Source organism: Pyxicephalus adspersus, chromosome 8, assembly GCF_032062135.1.
Source record: "Pyxicephalus adspersus chromosome 8, UCB_Pads_2.0, whole genome shotgun sequence".
Classification (NCBI taxonomy): Eukaryota; Metazoa; Chordata; class Amphibia; order Anura; family Pyxicephalidae; genus Pyxicephalus; species Pyxicephalus adspersus.
Genome location: NC_092865.1, coordinates 24,537,095 through 24,553,970, shown reverse-complemented (window position 1 = coordinate 24,553,970; position 16,876 = coordinate 24,537,095). Strand labels below are relative to the sequence as shown.

At 41.0% G+C, this 16,876-nt stretch overlaps 1 protein-coding gene across 1 annotated transcript in view; it reads right to left on the bottom strand.

Annotated features, from left to right (window-relative positions):
• Positions 1-4,847, bottom strand: part of ACBD6 (acyl-CoA binding domain containing 6) — a 44,406-nt gene extending 39,559 nt beyond the window's left edge. The window contains exons 1-2 of the mRNA XM_072419805.1: positions 4,491-4,847; positions 2,033-2,097 (exon numbers count right to left, since the gene is read on the bottom strand). Coding sequence (XP_072275906.1) covers positions 2,033-2,097; positions 4,491-4,685 — 260 coding nt within the window. The 5' untranslated portion in view covers positions 4,686-4,847. The remainder of the gene's footprint in view (positions 1-2,032; positions 2,098-4,490) is intronic.
• Between the last annotated feature and the right edge of the window lie 12,029 nt (positions 4,848-16,876).

The window sequence follows — 16,876 nt, the reverse complement described above, 5'->3', positions numbered from 1 at the left end:
AAACATTAAAAAATGTTTGAATCTCAAAGTTCCAACACCTCCTCTATAAGATTTTCACAGAATAGGCAAAGTGTCAGTCTGCCCTGTAGCTATAGCCAATACATTTTTATTGCTTGCAATGTATCCTTGCAAAACACAGAGCAAGCAACAGGGATGGTCAATACCTTAACTTATCCTTGCCAAAGGCAAATGCTTAGGCCTAGCAGCATCCATGCCAAAACGCAGATGTAGATGGCATTATTACAGGGCAGCAATAAGCAAAGGCATTCCCTGCTCTTCTGACCACACAGCTATCCACAAGTCTACACAGATTCTGAGGAAAATTTTTTTTTGGGAGCAGTGTGGCAGTGCTAGCAGATGGTAAACATGTGGGGTATGTAATTCAAATTATCAAAAAAACAGTTACTAAAGTTAACAAAGTTACTAAAGATAGGATATTTCATGTAGCCATCTATAATTTGACCTTAGACCCTGTGAAGACCTCTGGGAGAGCAGTAAGGAAAGCAGAAAATAAATGGCTGATGCTATACTTGCAATTAGGAGAAATGACATAGCGGAGCTTTTATGTCACTTTCTGACAGTCAGTCCTAGTCCTTTACAGCATCCTGCTGCCATTTCATTCACAGGTAAGCCGTGCAAAAACCACCTGGCCATATACACAATCTACAGGAAAAAATTCATCAGACCACCTCATTCTATGAACCTATGTCAGGTGCTTTCAGTGGCTGATAAGAGTCTGCATGGCACCGATTGGTGTGCGGCTTTATACACAGCAAGCTGCACTGTGTTTTTTGACATCTTTTTGATGCCCAGCAATAAGAGTACATACATACGTGCAATGGTTCTCGTCTGATAATCAGCTCAGGGCTAATATTGGATGAGAATCTTGGGTGTGTACAGTGCCCATAATTCATTGTCTGAACGACCATCCTGGTGGATCCACAGACGAGGAACAATGGTAATGCAAGTGAAGGGGAGAGAGCGCAGCGGGGTGACCCCCTCTATAGAGCAGAACGGTGCTGTATGCACAGCTCTCGCTCATGCATTGGTTTGTCATTAGGAAAGGATCGTTAAAGATTCTTTCCAATGACAATTATTGCATATGTGTACTTTGCATAAGACTTTTGTTGTGTTTCTAGGGATTGATGAAGCCCTTGACATTATTTGGTATCAATCTCTTGACTTGTGCCTCTCAGTAACTTTATCCATAGATATTTTGACTTGCCACCCATAGTTGGTTGTTTATTTTCAGTTGCAAAACCAAACACTGGAATACTTTAGGAATAGCTGATCACAGGTGTAAACCAATTATATATTTTTGGATGTAAAAGAGAAAGCAATCGCTCTCCCAATTAAGGTTTACAACCTTGAGACCTTTCATGTCAGCGATTCTGTTATTTTCTGAACTTTTGCTTTTATGTCGATCACTTACCACCCGTTGCCATGTGCCTGTGTAAAAATATAGCCATTTACTTTACCTGCAGAGCGTGTACAGTTTTGGCTGATTACTGTATTTTTTCAAAAAACAACAAAATGGTAAAACACAAAAAAAAACAAAATGGTAGCATAAAAAACCCAGGATATAAAATACTGCAAGGCCACACTTCTGCTTTCTCCTCCAACACATCTTATGACATTATCCTACCAGACATGTACTCCACCCCTGATGTGGTGCTAAGTTACCAATGGCGGTATTCTGGGTGGAAAGAAGCTGGACCCGGGAGGCAGCCCCTGCATTGTCACCAACTTTCCAGTAACCACTCTTAAACAGCCGGGTGGTGCACCCAGCTTAAAGGGGCTGGGGGAGAGCCCATGAGGTGGGCTTTATGTACAACAAGATTATGGTAGATGCTATTATGAGAACAATGCAAGGCATTGTTGGATGGCACCCATATCTTTTTAAACGCATGGCATGGCACCCATATTTTTTTAAACATTCATTTTCCAAATTTTAATTTTTTTAAAAAGAATTTTAATCTGGCTGTTATTACCCAGCTTCTCCTGCACACACTAGACTGGCATGCATGCTTACCATTTTCGCTTGCCTTCATAATCAAAGAAGCCTGGCTTTGGAATATTGCATTTTCCAACCTTCGCCTGCCAAGAAAGAAACATTGTTCAGTGTCGCTCTGTATTTACTTGGGGCACCATGTAGAGAAAGAGGTCTTGTTGCCCCCAACAGATGATGTAAGAGCTAGAAGTAGATGCATTTATATCACCTGCTTGCATGGTAACTGGCATGAAACACATAAAAATCAGTACAATGGTTGATGGGGGGTCCAGGGCTCCATGTCATTATGCTTCTAGCTGGTATATAATGGATTATGGGGAGGAGAAATAAAGTGATAAATAGTGCAACATAAACTAAAAAAGCTCAATAGTGACCCAATAGTGAATGTGTAATTATTCACTTGGTGCCTGACCCAGTTGGTATTACCCAACATTCAGGGTACAATGGCTGAAAGTAGCAAAAGACACAACATGGATGTACCTACAGGGACCCGATGCCCATCTCATTACAGGATTGCAGTTAGGTATGCCATACAGAACAAAGGAGAAGTATTCCTTAACCTCAATTTTAAGAGTTCCCCCATGTGAAAAATTACAGGTCTCAGGGATCCCCTTCTATTACTAATATTACAGTATATGAGTGTGGTGGTCAGTGGAAGAATGTCTACTACACTGCTGGCCATTGGGAAAAATGTAACCCTTACACATAACCAAAAAGATCATTGATGTCAACTAAACTGACCTGGGAGTCACAAATTCCTCAAAGGAACCCCTAGCATCCTCTGGAGGAACCCTGGCTGTGTGATACACTGCCAGGGATGAACTCTAATGGATAGTGGTGGCTGCTATTTATCAGGTGAACACATATGGCTGAAGATAGCACTGGGAAGTGTCTAGACCATAACCCATATATTAATGGTATATTGGGTGATCATCTATAAAGTATAATTGGTGTATGGGTAAGGAAAGGTCACATGACAGAAGAAGCACTGGCCTTTTGCCCCTTTATCCATAATATAAACCAGTGGTTGCCAACCTTTGCGACCTCACGAAGCACTAAAATCACCGACTTTGGACTGCGTATGTGCGGAGAGCCATGTGTCACTCAAAGGGGTAAGGAACTCCCCCCTGAGCGAAGTCATGATGTCAGAACCCGCCGCTCTCCCATCACATCCCATCAGACCTGCTTGCTAAATTCCGAGGGGGACAGTAGCACAGGGCTGTGGACGTGACAAAAGTTGTGATCAAAGCCTACGTTACTGTTCCTCCAGAATGCTTAGCAAGCAGGTCTGGGCCTTCGATGGGAGAGTGGGTGGGTTGGGCCCATACAGGGGACAGAGCCACGGACCTTCAAAAAATCAACAGTTGCAGTGCTTAACCCAGAGTTTTTTTTAAGCCAGGTGGGAAGAAATTGTAGGTGGGTGGAAGCCCATGAATTGTGACCCAACTCTTCAGTAACCACCCAAAAACAGTAGGGTGGTTGCTGAAAAGTGCCGGGTGGTGCACCCAGCTAAAATGGGCTGGGGAGCACACTGGGTTGGTGACCGCTCGTATAAAGGGTGTAGGGGATAGAAGAGGACACATGGCAGACAGAGGACTGACCAATAGAATAATTATTATTACACAGAATTTATATAGTGCCAACATATTACACAGCACTGTACAAAGTCCATAGTCATGTCATAGTCATGTCTCTCAATAGATTGTGAGATCCTATGTCCCCACTATAGTCTTATGTCATTATCACAGTCTAAGGTTCATTTTGGGGGAAGCCAATTAAAATAACTGCATGTTTACAGAATGTGGAAGGGAAACCAGAGTACCCGGGGAAAACCCACACAGACACAGGGAGAACCTGCAAACTCCATGCAGATAGTGTCCTGACCAGGATTCAAACCTTGGACCCAGCACTGCAAAGGTCAGAGTGCTAACCACTGTGCCACCATGCTGCCCACATTATTACATTGTATACAGCAGCCTCTCTCCACTAACATGGGGAAAGCCTTGGATTACCTTTCAGGTCTTCAGAGACCCCTTTCTATAATTACTATGTCCCCAGCTCACAGTATATGGCCATAGTGGTCAGTGGGATGAATATCTCTTACAGTGCCAGACAAGAAGAATGCCACCTTACACAGAGCCAATATCATTACTGTCTAATAAACTGACCCAGGGGGCAGAAATTGTTCATTACTGAAGTAACCCCTAGCAAACTCCAGAGGAATCCTGATATATATAATAATAATGTATAACCAGTGAAGGGCTAGGGACAGGCACATGACAAAAGGACTGACCTATTGCCCGGGAAGGAATGGGTCACATGACACATATATTGAGTGTAGGGGCTATGAGGTCACATGACACATAATAGGTTATGGAGGGGGTCACGTGACATGTAAATTAGGAGCGGGGGCAAGGGGTTTACATGACAGATGAAGCGCGGGGGGGGGTCACATGACCCGAGTTGCCCGGCTCCTTACCTGCTTGTACCTAGCATACAGGTAGAGAAGTTGATTGGTGGTCGCTATATGGGCCAGTCTCTGGGCATGTTTAGTCGCCTGCTCAAAATCAGCCCTGAGTTCTTCCTCAGCCTTCTGCGCCACGAGAAAGTCGCCCAAATCCACGTAGCTCCCAGTTAAGGCCTCCCCGGCGTCGGACTCCTCAAAAGACGCCATGTTCGGAATTCACACAAACACCCTACGCATAATCCGAGCCGTGCCCGAGCGGCCGTATATACGCCTCTTCCCAAACTGAACCGGGATCCCGGTTACCAAGTGACATCCGGGATTTTAAACTGGCAGTAGGGTACCACGCATGCGCAGAGCACAGAGCGAGAGATGACAGAGCGACCCGCGCATGCTCGGTGATGACAACACGTGAACTGTCTGGGATTGGCTGGCTGTCAGTGTGAGAGATTCACAATATGAAGATGCCATGTGGAAGCAATGATGTCATTACCAGCAATATCGGATAGGTGAAAGGTTCGTTATTAGATTTCCCTATCTAACCCTAACAGCCAATCCAATGGCTGCACAGGGATGCAAGGGAACCTGTCATTTCTGAGTTCCTGTAACTCCATTTCATACATTATTATTAAGAGTACATTTATAAAAGCTCTCATTTTCTATTTTGATTTGCATACATATATTTTTACCATCTGTGAGATGCCGCATTTCCATACTATTACCCTGTAAGCCCGATATTGGGGGTGGCCCACCACAAGGGGAGGTATTTGGTGGCCACAGTGTAAGGGAATGTCACTGATTCCTATTATAGAGACATTGACACCCTTCTCATGCAAGACAAACTGGCAGAGTCTATACAAAGGGCATCCAGTGACCCCTTCATGTACCTTGCTTCATTGCTCCTTGCTTCTCCACATCTAAAATACCCGTAACTTTCGAGTATGGGGGAGCTTGTGACCGGATCTCATGTGAAAGTGCCTGGGACTAGCAGCTGCTATAGACCCCAGGACTGTGACCTGATTGGGGGAGTGACACCATCACTCCTATGGATTGCACTGCAGAGGAGCAACAAGATGGAAGGGAGCAGAAGTATGGAATTGTAGTAAGGGCCAGGGGATGTCCTCAGACTCTGTCCTGTATGGGCAACTGTGGTCTGTCATCTCTGGTCGGTGCATTTCCCAAGTTAAAAGTAACATGCATACAGATAGTCTCTGGGTTACATACAAGATTCGGACTGTAGGTTTGTTCTTAAGTTGAATTTGTATGTAAGTCAGAACAGGTACATTATTTTAATACATGCTATTAGGACAGATGTTTGTCTCAATATATTATTAGGAAGCGTGGTGTCAGTTACTGTATAAAATCCTCACAAAGCATAAAAAATGAAAGCTTTATGGAGCCTAGACATTTATTAACTTCTGGAACAAGCTGTGCTTTCATATGCAAAAAGAAACAACTGCAGTGTTTGTCTTGGTGATTAAAGAGTTACAAGAGGCTGCAGAAAGAGCTCACCCCCCTAAGATCACCCACAACCTCAGCTGTGTTTAGCAAAAGATTTCTTCTGCAAGTCATGCAAACCACCCCTCCTCCCCATCCATCCCCTGTTCTGCACACAAGTGAACAGGGAAGCCCCGTTTCTATCTAGGAGGCGTCCGTATGTGGAATGTTCCTAACTCAGGGACTACCTGTATTGTAATGGGCCTTCACCTCTGATCGGAGCAGTGAGAGGTTGTCCCTTAGACCTTCTGAAGCAGAATCTGAATAAAAAGTCACTATGTAAAAGTATGGCATGTTTAGCCATTCTCCCCAGATTTTCATGGAGATGAGGAGCGATGTCCTGTCTTTAGGTAATACAGACAAATACTTTAAGGGGTGACAAAGGTTAAAGAATACATGAGGGGTTGGTCAGGGCTTGGGAAGAAGAAGGCTAGCAGAGGAAAACATGTTATTGGCCAGATCTGGTGACCCATTAAAAATGAATATTTGGCAGGTACCGGCAGATTTTTTTTTACTTACAAATAAATGATCTGATCCAAAGTCAATTCCAAGTAAAATGTACTTTCAACCAAAAGCTATCAGTTTTCTGTATTTGGATCGGTTGAGAAGCAATAAGGCATGATGGCAATATCTGTAATGTCACATTGTAACCCTATGTGTTTATAATGCAGTGATGGACAAAGTCAGCTTGTGAAGGAAGTTCGCTCTGTTTACTATAAGGTCAGTGAGTGTGAGTATTTTGACTGGTAACTAGAGCAGGTAGTCCACAGACCAGTGGTGGTCTGAAAAAAAATTTTGGTGGGCCGCGGCTCTGTCTCCCCTATGAACACAACGCACCCACTCTCCCATTGCATGCTCAGACCTGCTTGTAGAACTGTTTAGCAAACAGGTCTAAACCTGCGATGGGAGAGTGGGCTGGTTCTGGCATCATGACGTCACTCTGGGGGAAGTTTCTTCCCTTTGTGTGACACACAGCTCCCTGCACATGTGCGGTCCGGATTTCATGGATTTAGTGGTCTTTGAGGTCCGAAAGTACTCTGCTGAACTAGAGTACATATCACAGGGAGGCTAAGTACATGGTGGCCGCACTTCTATTGACAAGTGTACCGGCCTCCCGTGTTAAAGATATTGCAGCACATATAATATTATACAAATGATCAATTACCAACCAGCTCAGTCAGTTAAGTTCAAATTTTGCTTGGATCTTCTCAAGTGTACCAGTCCTTAAAAGAAGAACAGATACTGTACGTGTAACTAGTTCCTATCTGATTTTCTACCTGACTAGATGCACTAGTAGAGCAATAATATGCCTGCTGAGTTGCTGTCCATTGCCAAATAAAGAATTCTGGGTGGAGGGAAGAGAATATCCCTAAAATGTGCGGTACCTATCTGCTGCTGTCATACAGTGCTAATGGAGAATATCTGAAATACTAATTACTAAAGCCTATGTGCGTACACCAGCTGATTGTGCTAGAACCTAAATACAGTACATTTGCTATCAAATGTGGTTTGTTCCACATCTAAATATATGTTAGGCATATCTAACTGTATGGGTTAAATTGTGTGAAAAACATGATGAGTTTATGTTTCATAGAAAAAAGGTTATTTACAGTGTAAAGTATACAAATTAGGGAAAAGGACAGAAAAAGAAAAAAATGGCACATTATAGTTACGTATTACTTTTTGATCTACCAACTGGTTAAAAAACCTGCACACAAACGCAGAACCTTCTAATACAATGTAGCTCAACCACGGTTCCTGCAGAGGTTGCTAGGGGTTCCTCGAGCAACTTGGACCTCCCAGGTGAGTTACCACTGACCCCAATGATATTTTTGGCTACCTGTAAGGGTGACATTCTTTCAACTGGTCAGAAATGTAAGAGGCATTCTTCCCACTGACCACAACACTAATATACTGAGACCTGTAAATATTTTATTTATAGAATTTGAAAGTCATTTCAAAAGTTCCTCTATGTTAAAAATTTTGGGAAACACTAATATATACACTTTATAATGATATTTACTCCAACATTTAGTCCTCTTACTATTTCCCGAGACAGCATACAGTTCTATAGCCCAAAAAAACTTTAAACACTTAAAATAAAATAAAAACTAAAAAATGAGCAGGGAGGTTCTTTATTGTAGTATAGACAGGCGATGTTTCTTCTGCAATAAAGTAAATGCATCTGCCTGATCTCAATTCTTTAAATGAAGCTCAACTCCCCTCACACCTTCACAGGTGCTGACATTTTTACCCAGTTCTTTTCTGAGTTTGCAATCTTTGTTTCTTAGTTAGCCAGGCTGGAATCATATAACTCTCACACATTCACCTGGAAATTCATTCATTCTTGGCAGTTGGGTATGCTGGGATTGTACACTGTGTACATTACAGAAAAGAATGTCAGCAAGCAAGTTTGTTTTATTGCAGAAAAGACATTGCCTACCCTACTGGAAAAACAAACCCGTCTTCCTAAAATTTTTTATTTGTAAAGTATGGTTCTGCTTTATCATCTGTTGCATAATACAATTAAAGTTTTATGTTTTGTAGCCTTTTTCTTACATTTCCCTCTGCTCTCTTTCCTATGCCTGGACATTACTGCCTTATTGAACCCTATTAGGCGCTATTTATTGTGGAGAAAATGAGTGGGGCTGTAATTTGCAGGTAGCAAAATGGCAGGCGAATGTAAACTGGATCCAGGTAAGTATTAAATTGTGAAGCGTGGGTTAGGTTAGTGTGGTGGTCCATGTATATATGTGCGGGGGTTAAGGGATCGTTTGATAAAAGTACACTTATTCTTTAGGCAATTTATTAAGTATAACAAAACTGCATAATATAACAGTAAAAAGTCAGATCTAAATGACAAATACCCTTACACATGCTACCTTTTTTACTGCAAAAGCATAGTGTATTGATATTTTTGACCCGCTGCTTTGCTTGGAACCTGCTTTGACTGCAAGTTGATCACATTAGATTGATGTGCATTTCTAAACAGAACAGAAGGAAAGAACAAAAGCAGAATTATGTGCAATATCCATGATAAACCAAAAGTGCACCATGCACATTAAAAGTTTGGATTGCTGTAGGGAGTACAGTCACTATGTGTACGTACATTCTTGCACTTGTGAGAGCCGTCATTGTAAGCATATCATAACAATTTATCTTGGCTCATGTTCATTTACTTTAATAAATCAGGGCCAGTGAATCTGTCAGATTCCAGAAAAAGTCATGTTACAGATCACCGCTGGAGGGCGCTCTTGTATTTTCAGACCTGCTATGCTGCCATTTATTGCTTGATGTCCTTAGCTCACATCTACTCTACAGCATTTCATTTTTTTTTTCACTATTGTTCCTTTGTCACTGCATTCTATACCTGTCACAGGGTGGGTGTTAGAGAAGCCTTGTATAGAGAAACATCAGGATTAGCACTAAAAGCCGCATACAAATGTTACCAGGGTTCTAGAGATTTTAGCTGTAATTAGAAACTACAGGCATTTTTTTTTCTTTAGAGCTCAATTAAGGGGCTTCATTACCTGCAGATCTTCCATTACAAGGAGCCAGACCGAAGAGGAAATTGGGCTTCAGGCTGTGAGCTGTATGTCCCCTGACTGGTGAAACCTAATTGACTCACAGTCATTATAAAGTCAGGTTGGACATGCCTAATGTCAAAGCCTTTGCCCTACCATATTAGTTTATATTTATAATGGAACAAAGTTAGCTGCTGTTTGACAAATGCTAATAAAATCTTATATTCAGCAGTGCCAGAGCTGTGGTACCTTGCCTCAACCAGTGCAAAATGTCAGTACAAGAATAAAAGGTTTTATCTGAACAAGTTGTATTTAGTTGGTCACCCCACCCTACTTTTGGATTGGAAATAGTTCCCCAAAGCTGTCATCGCCATTTATTTATAATCAACCTGTTTATTTATACTGTTTTGATTTTGATTCTCCCCAAGCCCAGGACACTATAATTAGTGTCCTGCACTAATTATAGCAAACAAGCCTAAAAATGCTGCATGCAACTGTGAATAAAGCACTATACTTGTTATTATTTGTATATATGCTATGAACCAGCAGATCTGTTTGCAGATCACGCATGGAATTTAGGAATCTTTTTGCGTGGTTCTGTCCACTATCCCTAAAGCAGAACTTAACCCAGTGTATACTCACATGTTCCATTGTGGGCACTGCCATCTTTCTTGTTCTGATCATTGGCCATCTTGATTGACTGGAATGACATAATTTCTGGGATGGGTTCATTCTGTTCTGACAGCTGCAAGGGAAGATAGGATGTGGTGTGTGGTACCCCTACAACTAACACTGAGTTGTGCATGTGCAGCTTTGGAAAATTCGAGAAAGATCGGGAAAAAATTTGCCAATCTCACTGTGCATGTGAAATCGGCAATTTTATTTCCCTATTGATGAAAGGGCTCCTTCTGCGCATGCCCAAGATGCTCGGGTATGCGTAGAAGGAGCAGCTAAGAGCCTCCTGGGATGCGTGACGTAGGTATCCCGGAAGGCTCTGCGCTCCTATTCATTCTTGATCACCTAGGTGATCGAAAATTTAGGGGGTGGTGCTGCACTTGAAAAAACAATAACAAACAAAATTTTTACTATAAATAAAAGAGTAGTCTACCATTTTATGTAAAGTAAAATTCTGAGTTTAGGTATTTAAGTGGCTCTGCATTATATACCAAAATTTTAGGTGTTTTTAGTATAGGTACTGGAGTTCAGCCTGGTGTCAACCACTTGCAATTCTTGGCACAGCAGATTTCAGGTTACGTACACGATAGATTATTGTCACCTGAGACAAACATGATCATCTCAGGTGAAAATCTAGTGTGTGTACAGCTGTCCTCCTATGTTCTCTGATCCATCCTGGTAGATCAATGAATGACGAAGTGGGGACGATCACTGTACTTTCCTTTGTAAAAGTGGCTGTGGCTTACAATTTACACTGATGTTCTGAGATGCTAAAAAAGATTGGTAACCGACTGACTGATAACAGTAGGTAAATGGTTCCAAGGTAAATAGGCCATGAACTGATGTCCTTACCCCTCCCTGACTACATCTGTCTAAAGCACTGGTCGATAATAATGTACTCCTACCTTTTCATGACATATACATACTGTAGGTTTGGATCAATGACAATAGTGAGCCATGGACCCCATCAAAATGTTCCTGTGCAGCCCCATGGTCTGTAGTTACATCTCTGAGTAATAGTACTGACTTGCTGAGTGACGCTTATCCAATGCCTTGCAATTAGCAGCAGCGTTGTCAGCCTGTCATGTTCATTACTTTCCTGTGCTGTCACTAGTTAGTGAGCTGAAATAAGGGACAGCTTTTCCTCCCCTCGCTCCTTATGCCGGGGCTAGACACTTTTATTTTAATCTTGTGTTAACAGTAACTGATGAGTTTTTATATGGATCCGAAGGTCGCTTTAAAGTCCAAATTAACCTTTACCAATCATCTAAATATAATACAGGTGCATAAAAAAACTGGGTCTGGGTCTTATTCAACAGGTGGAAATTAGACCTCTCCAGGGAGACCACCAGACTTTTCTAACCAGGATATGGCTGCTTTCTAATTCAAACACATTGCAACTCTGTGCGCACATTTTGTTTTTGATGCACTTGGAATGTACTTAGCAGATCAGAACTGAAAGTCTTGTTGAGTTTTAATATAATATAATGGATGTGTAACAGAACTATAATGCATTATGTTAAAGAACACTTATTGTGCTGGGAAAAACATAGTCATGTAAAAAACATGAGCGCTAGTTGATGTTATTGTTTTGCTTAGCTATAAAGGCTTTCATATTATTTAAAAGGGTGGTGTTAAGCAATAAACATAAAGCTACATACACACATCAGATGGTTTTCCCATAAGATGAATATTCATGCTTGTTGCAGGTGAGAATCTAGCATGTGTACAGCTGTCCCCTATCATTCATCAATCTATTCTGGTGGATTGATAAACAACCTTTCAGGAATGACTGCGTTGCAATCCTATGGAGGAGAGCACAGAGGGCTGCTGCTTGTTCATCTTACTTTATTGAAAAGAATAACGCTGTGTGTACAGAGCTCATTCATTCATCTGTCATTGGAAATGATCATTAAATTTTGACGTCTATCTCACAACTCCAGGCGACTTACTACTATTATACCGCCATACCAGATATGCCCCACCTCTGTATAATTCAAGGTAAACTCCATACAATCTTCTAAATTACCAAATAAACTATGAGAACTATTTAAAAAGAATTGTAAATATGTACATTTAGTGCTGATGTTTGTATCTGTCACACAGCACAGTCCTGTCTGGTGAAGGCGTGGACACACAATTTTAAATAAAAGTTTATGGTTATTTTTACTGATATCCAACACTCTTCCATAACCCAACTTTTCTTCTTTCCCATGGCAACAAGGCAGGAGAAGGTCATATTCATGATGCCTGTGATATATACTAAAAGCAATACACTAGAAGCATACATTTAGCCTTGAACAGGTGCTCAATACCTGTCACTCAAACTGATCATTTCAGGTGACAGTTTAGGTAAGATTGCTGTACTGCCAGCAATGTTCTGTTCTATGGACATGTTGGAGGGGAGGACACTTGGGAGGCAGCTCATCTCTGGCAATACAAAAGTCTTCATTAGCTGTTGGTCATTTATTGATGGCAGAATATTATTATCTTGTATATTACAAAGACCATAGGTGGATCTCCCAAAAAGGGCTTACAATCTAATACCGATTATGGGGGAAGTCAGTTAACCTAGCTGCATGTTTTTGGAATGTGGAGAACTTGCAAATTCCATGCAGATAGTGTCCTGGCCAAGATTCAAACCCAAAACCCTAATTCTGCAAAGTCCAGAGTGCTAGCCACTGAGCCACCCACTAACAAGGAAAATAAGGAAAAAAGAAATGTCATGGCATTTAGCATGGCTGATCACTAAATAATGTTTCAAGACACCAGAACTGATGATAGATTTTCACTGATTGCCGATTCAGACAATTACAACATATGGTAGTCAAAAATCTAACATCTGTACAGGCCTTAGGGTGGAACAAAGTGGGTAGTCCCACTTTGAAAAAATTCATCACTCCGCAGGTGGTTATTGAAGGCACAGGCGATGTCCCTACTGCAATAACTGTTGTTAAGCTGCGTAAACACACGCAATAATTATCGTTGGAAACTAACTACTGTTCGTCCGATAATCGTTAACAAAAAAAAGTGCACAACGGCACTGATGAATGAGGATTGTCGCTGGAAAAGAATGACCGTCCCGGCGGATCTGATTAGGCGATGATCGTTGGCTATCTATTGTGTGCACGGTGGTTCAGTGATCGTGGATGGTTCTGCAGTACACCTTCTCCTTTACATGTCACTTCATGCATCGTTCAAACAATCATATTTAGCGTGTGTACACGTGTGTTCTGCACAATACGATCGTTCGTCTATTTTCTAATGACAGTTATTACACGTGTATACCTAGCTTTACTCTGCCCAGCTGTTAAATTTTGGAAACCTGGCAATCTCAGGTTCCCCTGTGCTAATCATGATGGCTGAAGATAATGAAGAAGAACAAAAGGATGAAAATGGCAATGCCCTGGGATGGTACCAGGATAGATGAGCAGCATGGTTTTAGTTCTGCTTTAATGGCATATTCAAATTAGCAACTACACAAAACCACTTGCAGGAAATAGTTAACATTGGATCAAATAGTTCCGTTTATTGTACTTAATGTGGTTATTAGCAGCAATGCCCAGAGGCGGTGAATGCTGCAGTAAAATACCAATAGTCTAAACATGCCTTTAGGCATATTTAAAACAGATTTAAGGTAGCATTTTGGATCAGTTTTAGCAAATAACCAGATGTTATTTCTTGATTTAACCCCATGTATTTGTACAGCATTCCTCTTTCATCATTTTCTGATTGTACTGCGATTGTTCTATTCCAATCACTTCCCCCCACAAGGGAGTGATGGCAGGAGTGGCTGACACTCAATCAATTGTCAGCCACTTTGTGAAAATGTTAATTTATTACTGAATACTAATACGTCTGATACCAAGAGGGTAAAAATCTATTTACTGATGATTTTAGCAGAATTAGTTTCAACAATCACAATGTACAGCACTGGAAAAAAGGAAATGATATACAGTATAGCTAAGCACATATACTGTACAGCTGTACAACAATAAACAATTTAAATAAACTCTGCATTAGATAAAGACTTTAGTCTTAATAACTAATGTATATAATGTCAAAGCAATTTAAAAAAATGTCTAATGTTGATAGAAATAATGATCATGCTAAGCAGAAACAGGGTTTGCAGGCACTAGGGGACAGGAAGGGGGTTCTAACTTCCCCCATTGCCTCAATGCAATACTTGTGAATCCCTGCCACCAGACTTCACTTTTTAAATGGAAACCTTGCATTAATAGAGGATAATGAGCGCCTATATAAGCACTTATATCTCTCCACATGAAAAAATGTGTTTCTCACATGTTGTAACCTGGGCAGCTAGTAAGAATCTAACTGTCTGTGCTGGCCTGTGCTTCTGCCCACTTCTCATTACAAATGACATCAATGGAATTCTACAGAGTATCAATTGATTGCATCTGCTGGGGCTGCTTATGTCTCATCCAAGATGGCAGCGACCAATAGTCATCTCACGCCTGTTCAATATCATATCATGAATTATTACAAGAAGATTAAATTGATGAAATAAAGTAAGGTGACATATAATGTATAGGAAGATTGTTTTCAATATTAATTATAAGGGAGCAAGGCTTATAACCAGACATTTTAGAATGTGATTGTTATATCGTTTTGATTAGTGCAAAAAATAAAACTGCTAATTTTGCAGGAAATCCAATGATCTGATAACTTACTGTTTTCTGTCCCAAGCTGGAAAAAAGTAGGGGGATGTTCTGCAGTCCTAAAGCTATGTACACAAGTCAGATGACTCTCATTCGAGACGAGCCTGACGAAAACCTGATGTGTACAGCGGCTGACTGTTGTTGTTCATGTCCTGGCAGATCCATGAATGATGGAAGACGAACGACCACAATGAATGTGAAGGGAGGAGAGCACAGTGGAGTGCCACTCACTCGTTCTCCCCCCTTCATAGAACGGAATGGCGCTGTATGTACAGCGCTCGTTCATTAATTTTTCAGGTCTTTTGCTGTTGGAAGCCATTGTGAAAGATAATTTCCAACTACAAAAATCTAACGTGTGACCTAGGGTGGCAACACTGCTACTCCATTGATGCAATACAGTAAGTGAACGATGTCATCCTTGGACAGGGTGTGTGGTAAGTTGTATATAAACATGCAATTATAGTAGCTTAAAATGATTGTTAGTGATCTTTATTTTTGTTGGAAGGATCACTAGGTGGAAATGAAAGGAAAACAGACAAAGAAAGGTAATATAACCACCACATTTAAGGAATGGTAAGCTGCAACATATTACATTTTTGTTTAAATATATTTTCATATGGGGCATGGTGATAACAGAGGCATCATATAAGTAAACTATTGGGGCCAACACAAATCATCTGACCAGTCTTGAGTTCATATTACTCTGTGTCCTGTATAGTGGGTGAGGAAAGTGGTACTCCCTATCTGGGATAGTCATTATGTAGTTGCAGTTCTTGTGACCTGCTATGGCTCTGGCTCCAATCCTTCCATTTAAAACAAACACTCAGTAGGACTTGGAGCCAAAAGAAGAGCTGGCAAATAAGCAGTAGTGCATTCCTTGATTGTTTACATAGTAGGAATGGAGCCAGGAACACATTGGTCTGCAGTAAGTATATCTTTATAATACTTAATTAAAGATAGGATGTGCCGTTTACATTTCTTCCATACAGGTTCGGGAGGAGCATTGGATATCTGTACTGTACTTAAAGTATTAATTATTAGTAATCACTATAGTGTTCGGTCAAGAAAGGTTATTAATCCAATGATTTGGCATTGATGTTACTCAAATTCACAAACCACAGCTTTTACAAGAGATTGTCAATGAGCAGCAGTTAGTAAAAAAGATACTCTTTCATGGCCAAATTATAAAGATACAACATAAAGCAAACTATATGCAGATCAAAATGTTTCCCAGTCATGTTTAAAAATATTGTGCTGTGCGGGACTAATACTGGCAATGATAAAATTCAGGCTTCAAATATGTCTTTTTTATTCTATGTGCTGTTGCATTGAGATATTCTACCAAGTCACAAGGGCATTCCACCAAGCTAAAATTCTCTATATAGCCCTTAGGATAACCATATAGAGCATTGATCTTACACAAGCATCATATGGGGCCACTGAACTAAGGAAAGAATCTAGTTTGAACTTAAAGGCAAACTGTCACAGATAACAAGGAGGGGAGGGAAACAGAAAGGTTATACTCAGGACTAGGCCTCCAATGGCTAGGGAAAAGGGAATGGCCACCCCTTGCAGACACCCTAACCTAGCCCTAACTCCTAACAGTATGAGTATCCCCTGATGGTGGGAATACTCATACACAAGAACCTAGGCCCTACTAGCCCTGCATAGCCCTAGGAGTAGTAACTGGCTTGAGACTACTGGTTCCTTCCCTTATGAAAGACCCAGTGTCTCCCTGAGGCCTAGTAAACAACAAAAGAACAACAAAACACCAAAAGTAATTCAACTTATCTTAATAGCAGATATATAAGCAGGAACTCTGGATGGCACAACACACCAGCTCATCACATCCCAGCAGTGAATATCAACCGCATACCATGACAGGAGGGGGAGCCAAGGAAGACAGTTCCAAAGGCTCAACAAATCTCTTCAACAGTGATTTGTGGAACACATTATGAATCTTTAAAGCCTGTGGAAGTTCAAGACAAAAGGCAACTGGGTTAATAATGGCAGAGATCTTATATGG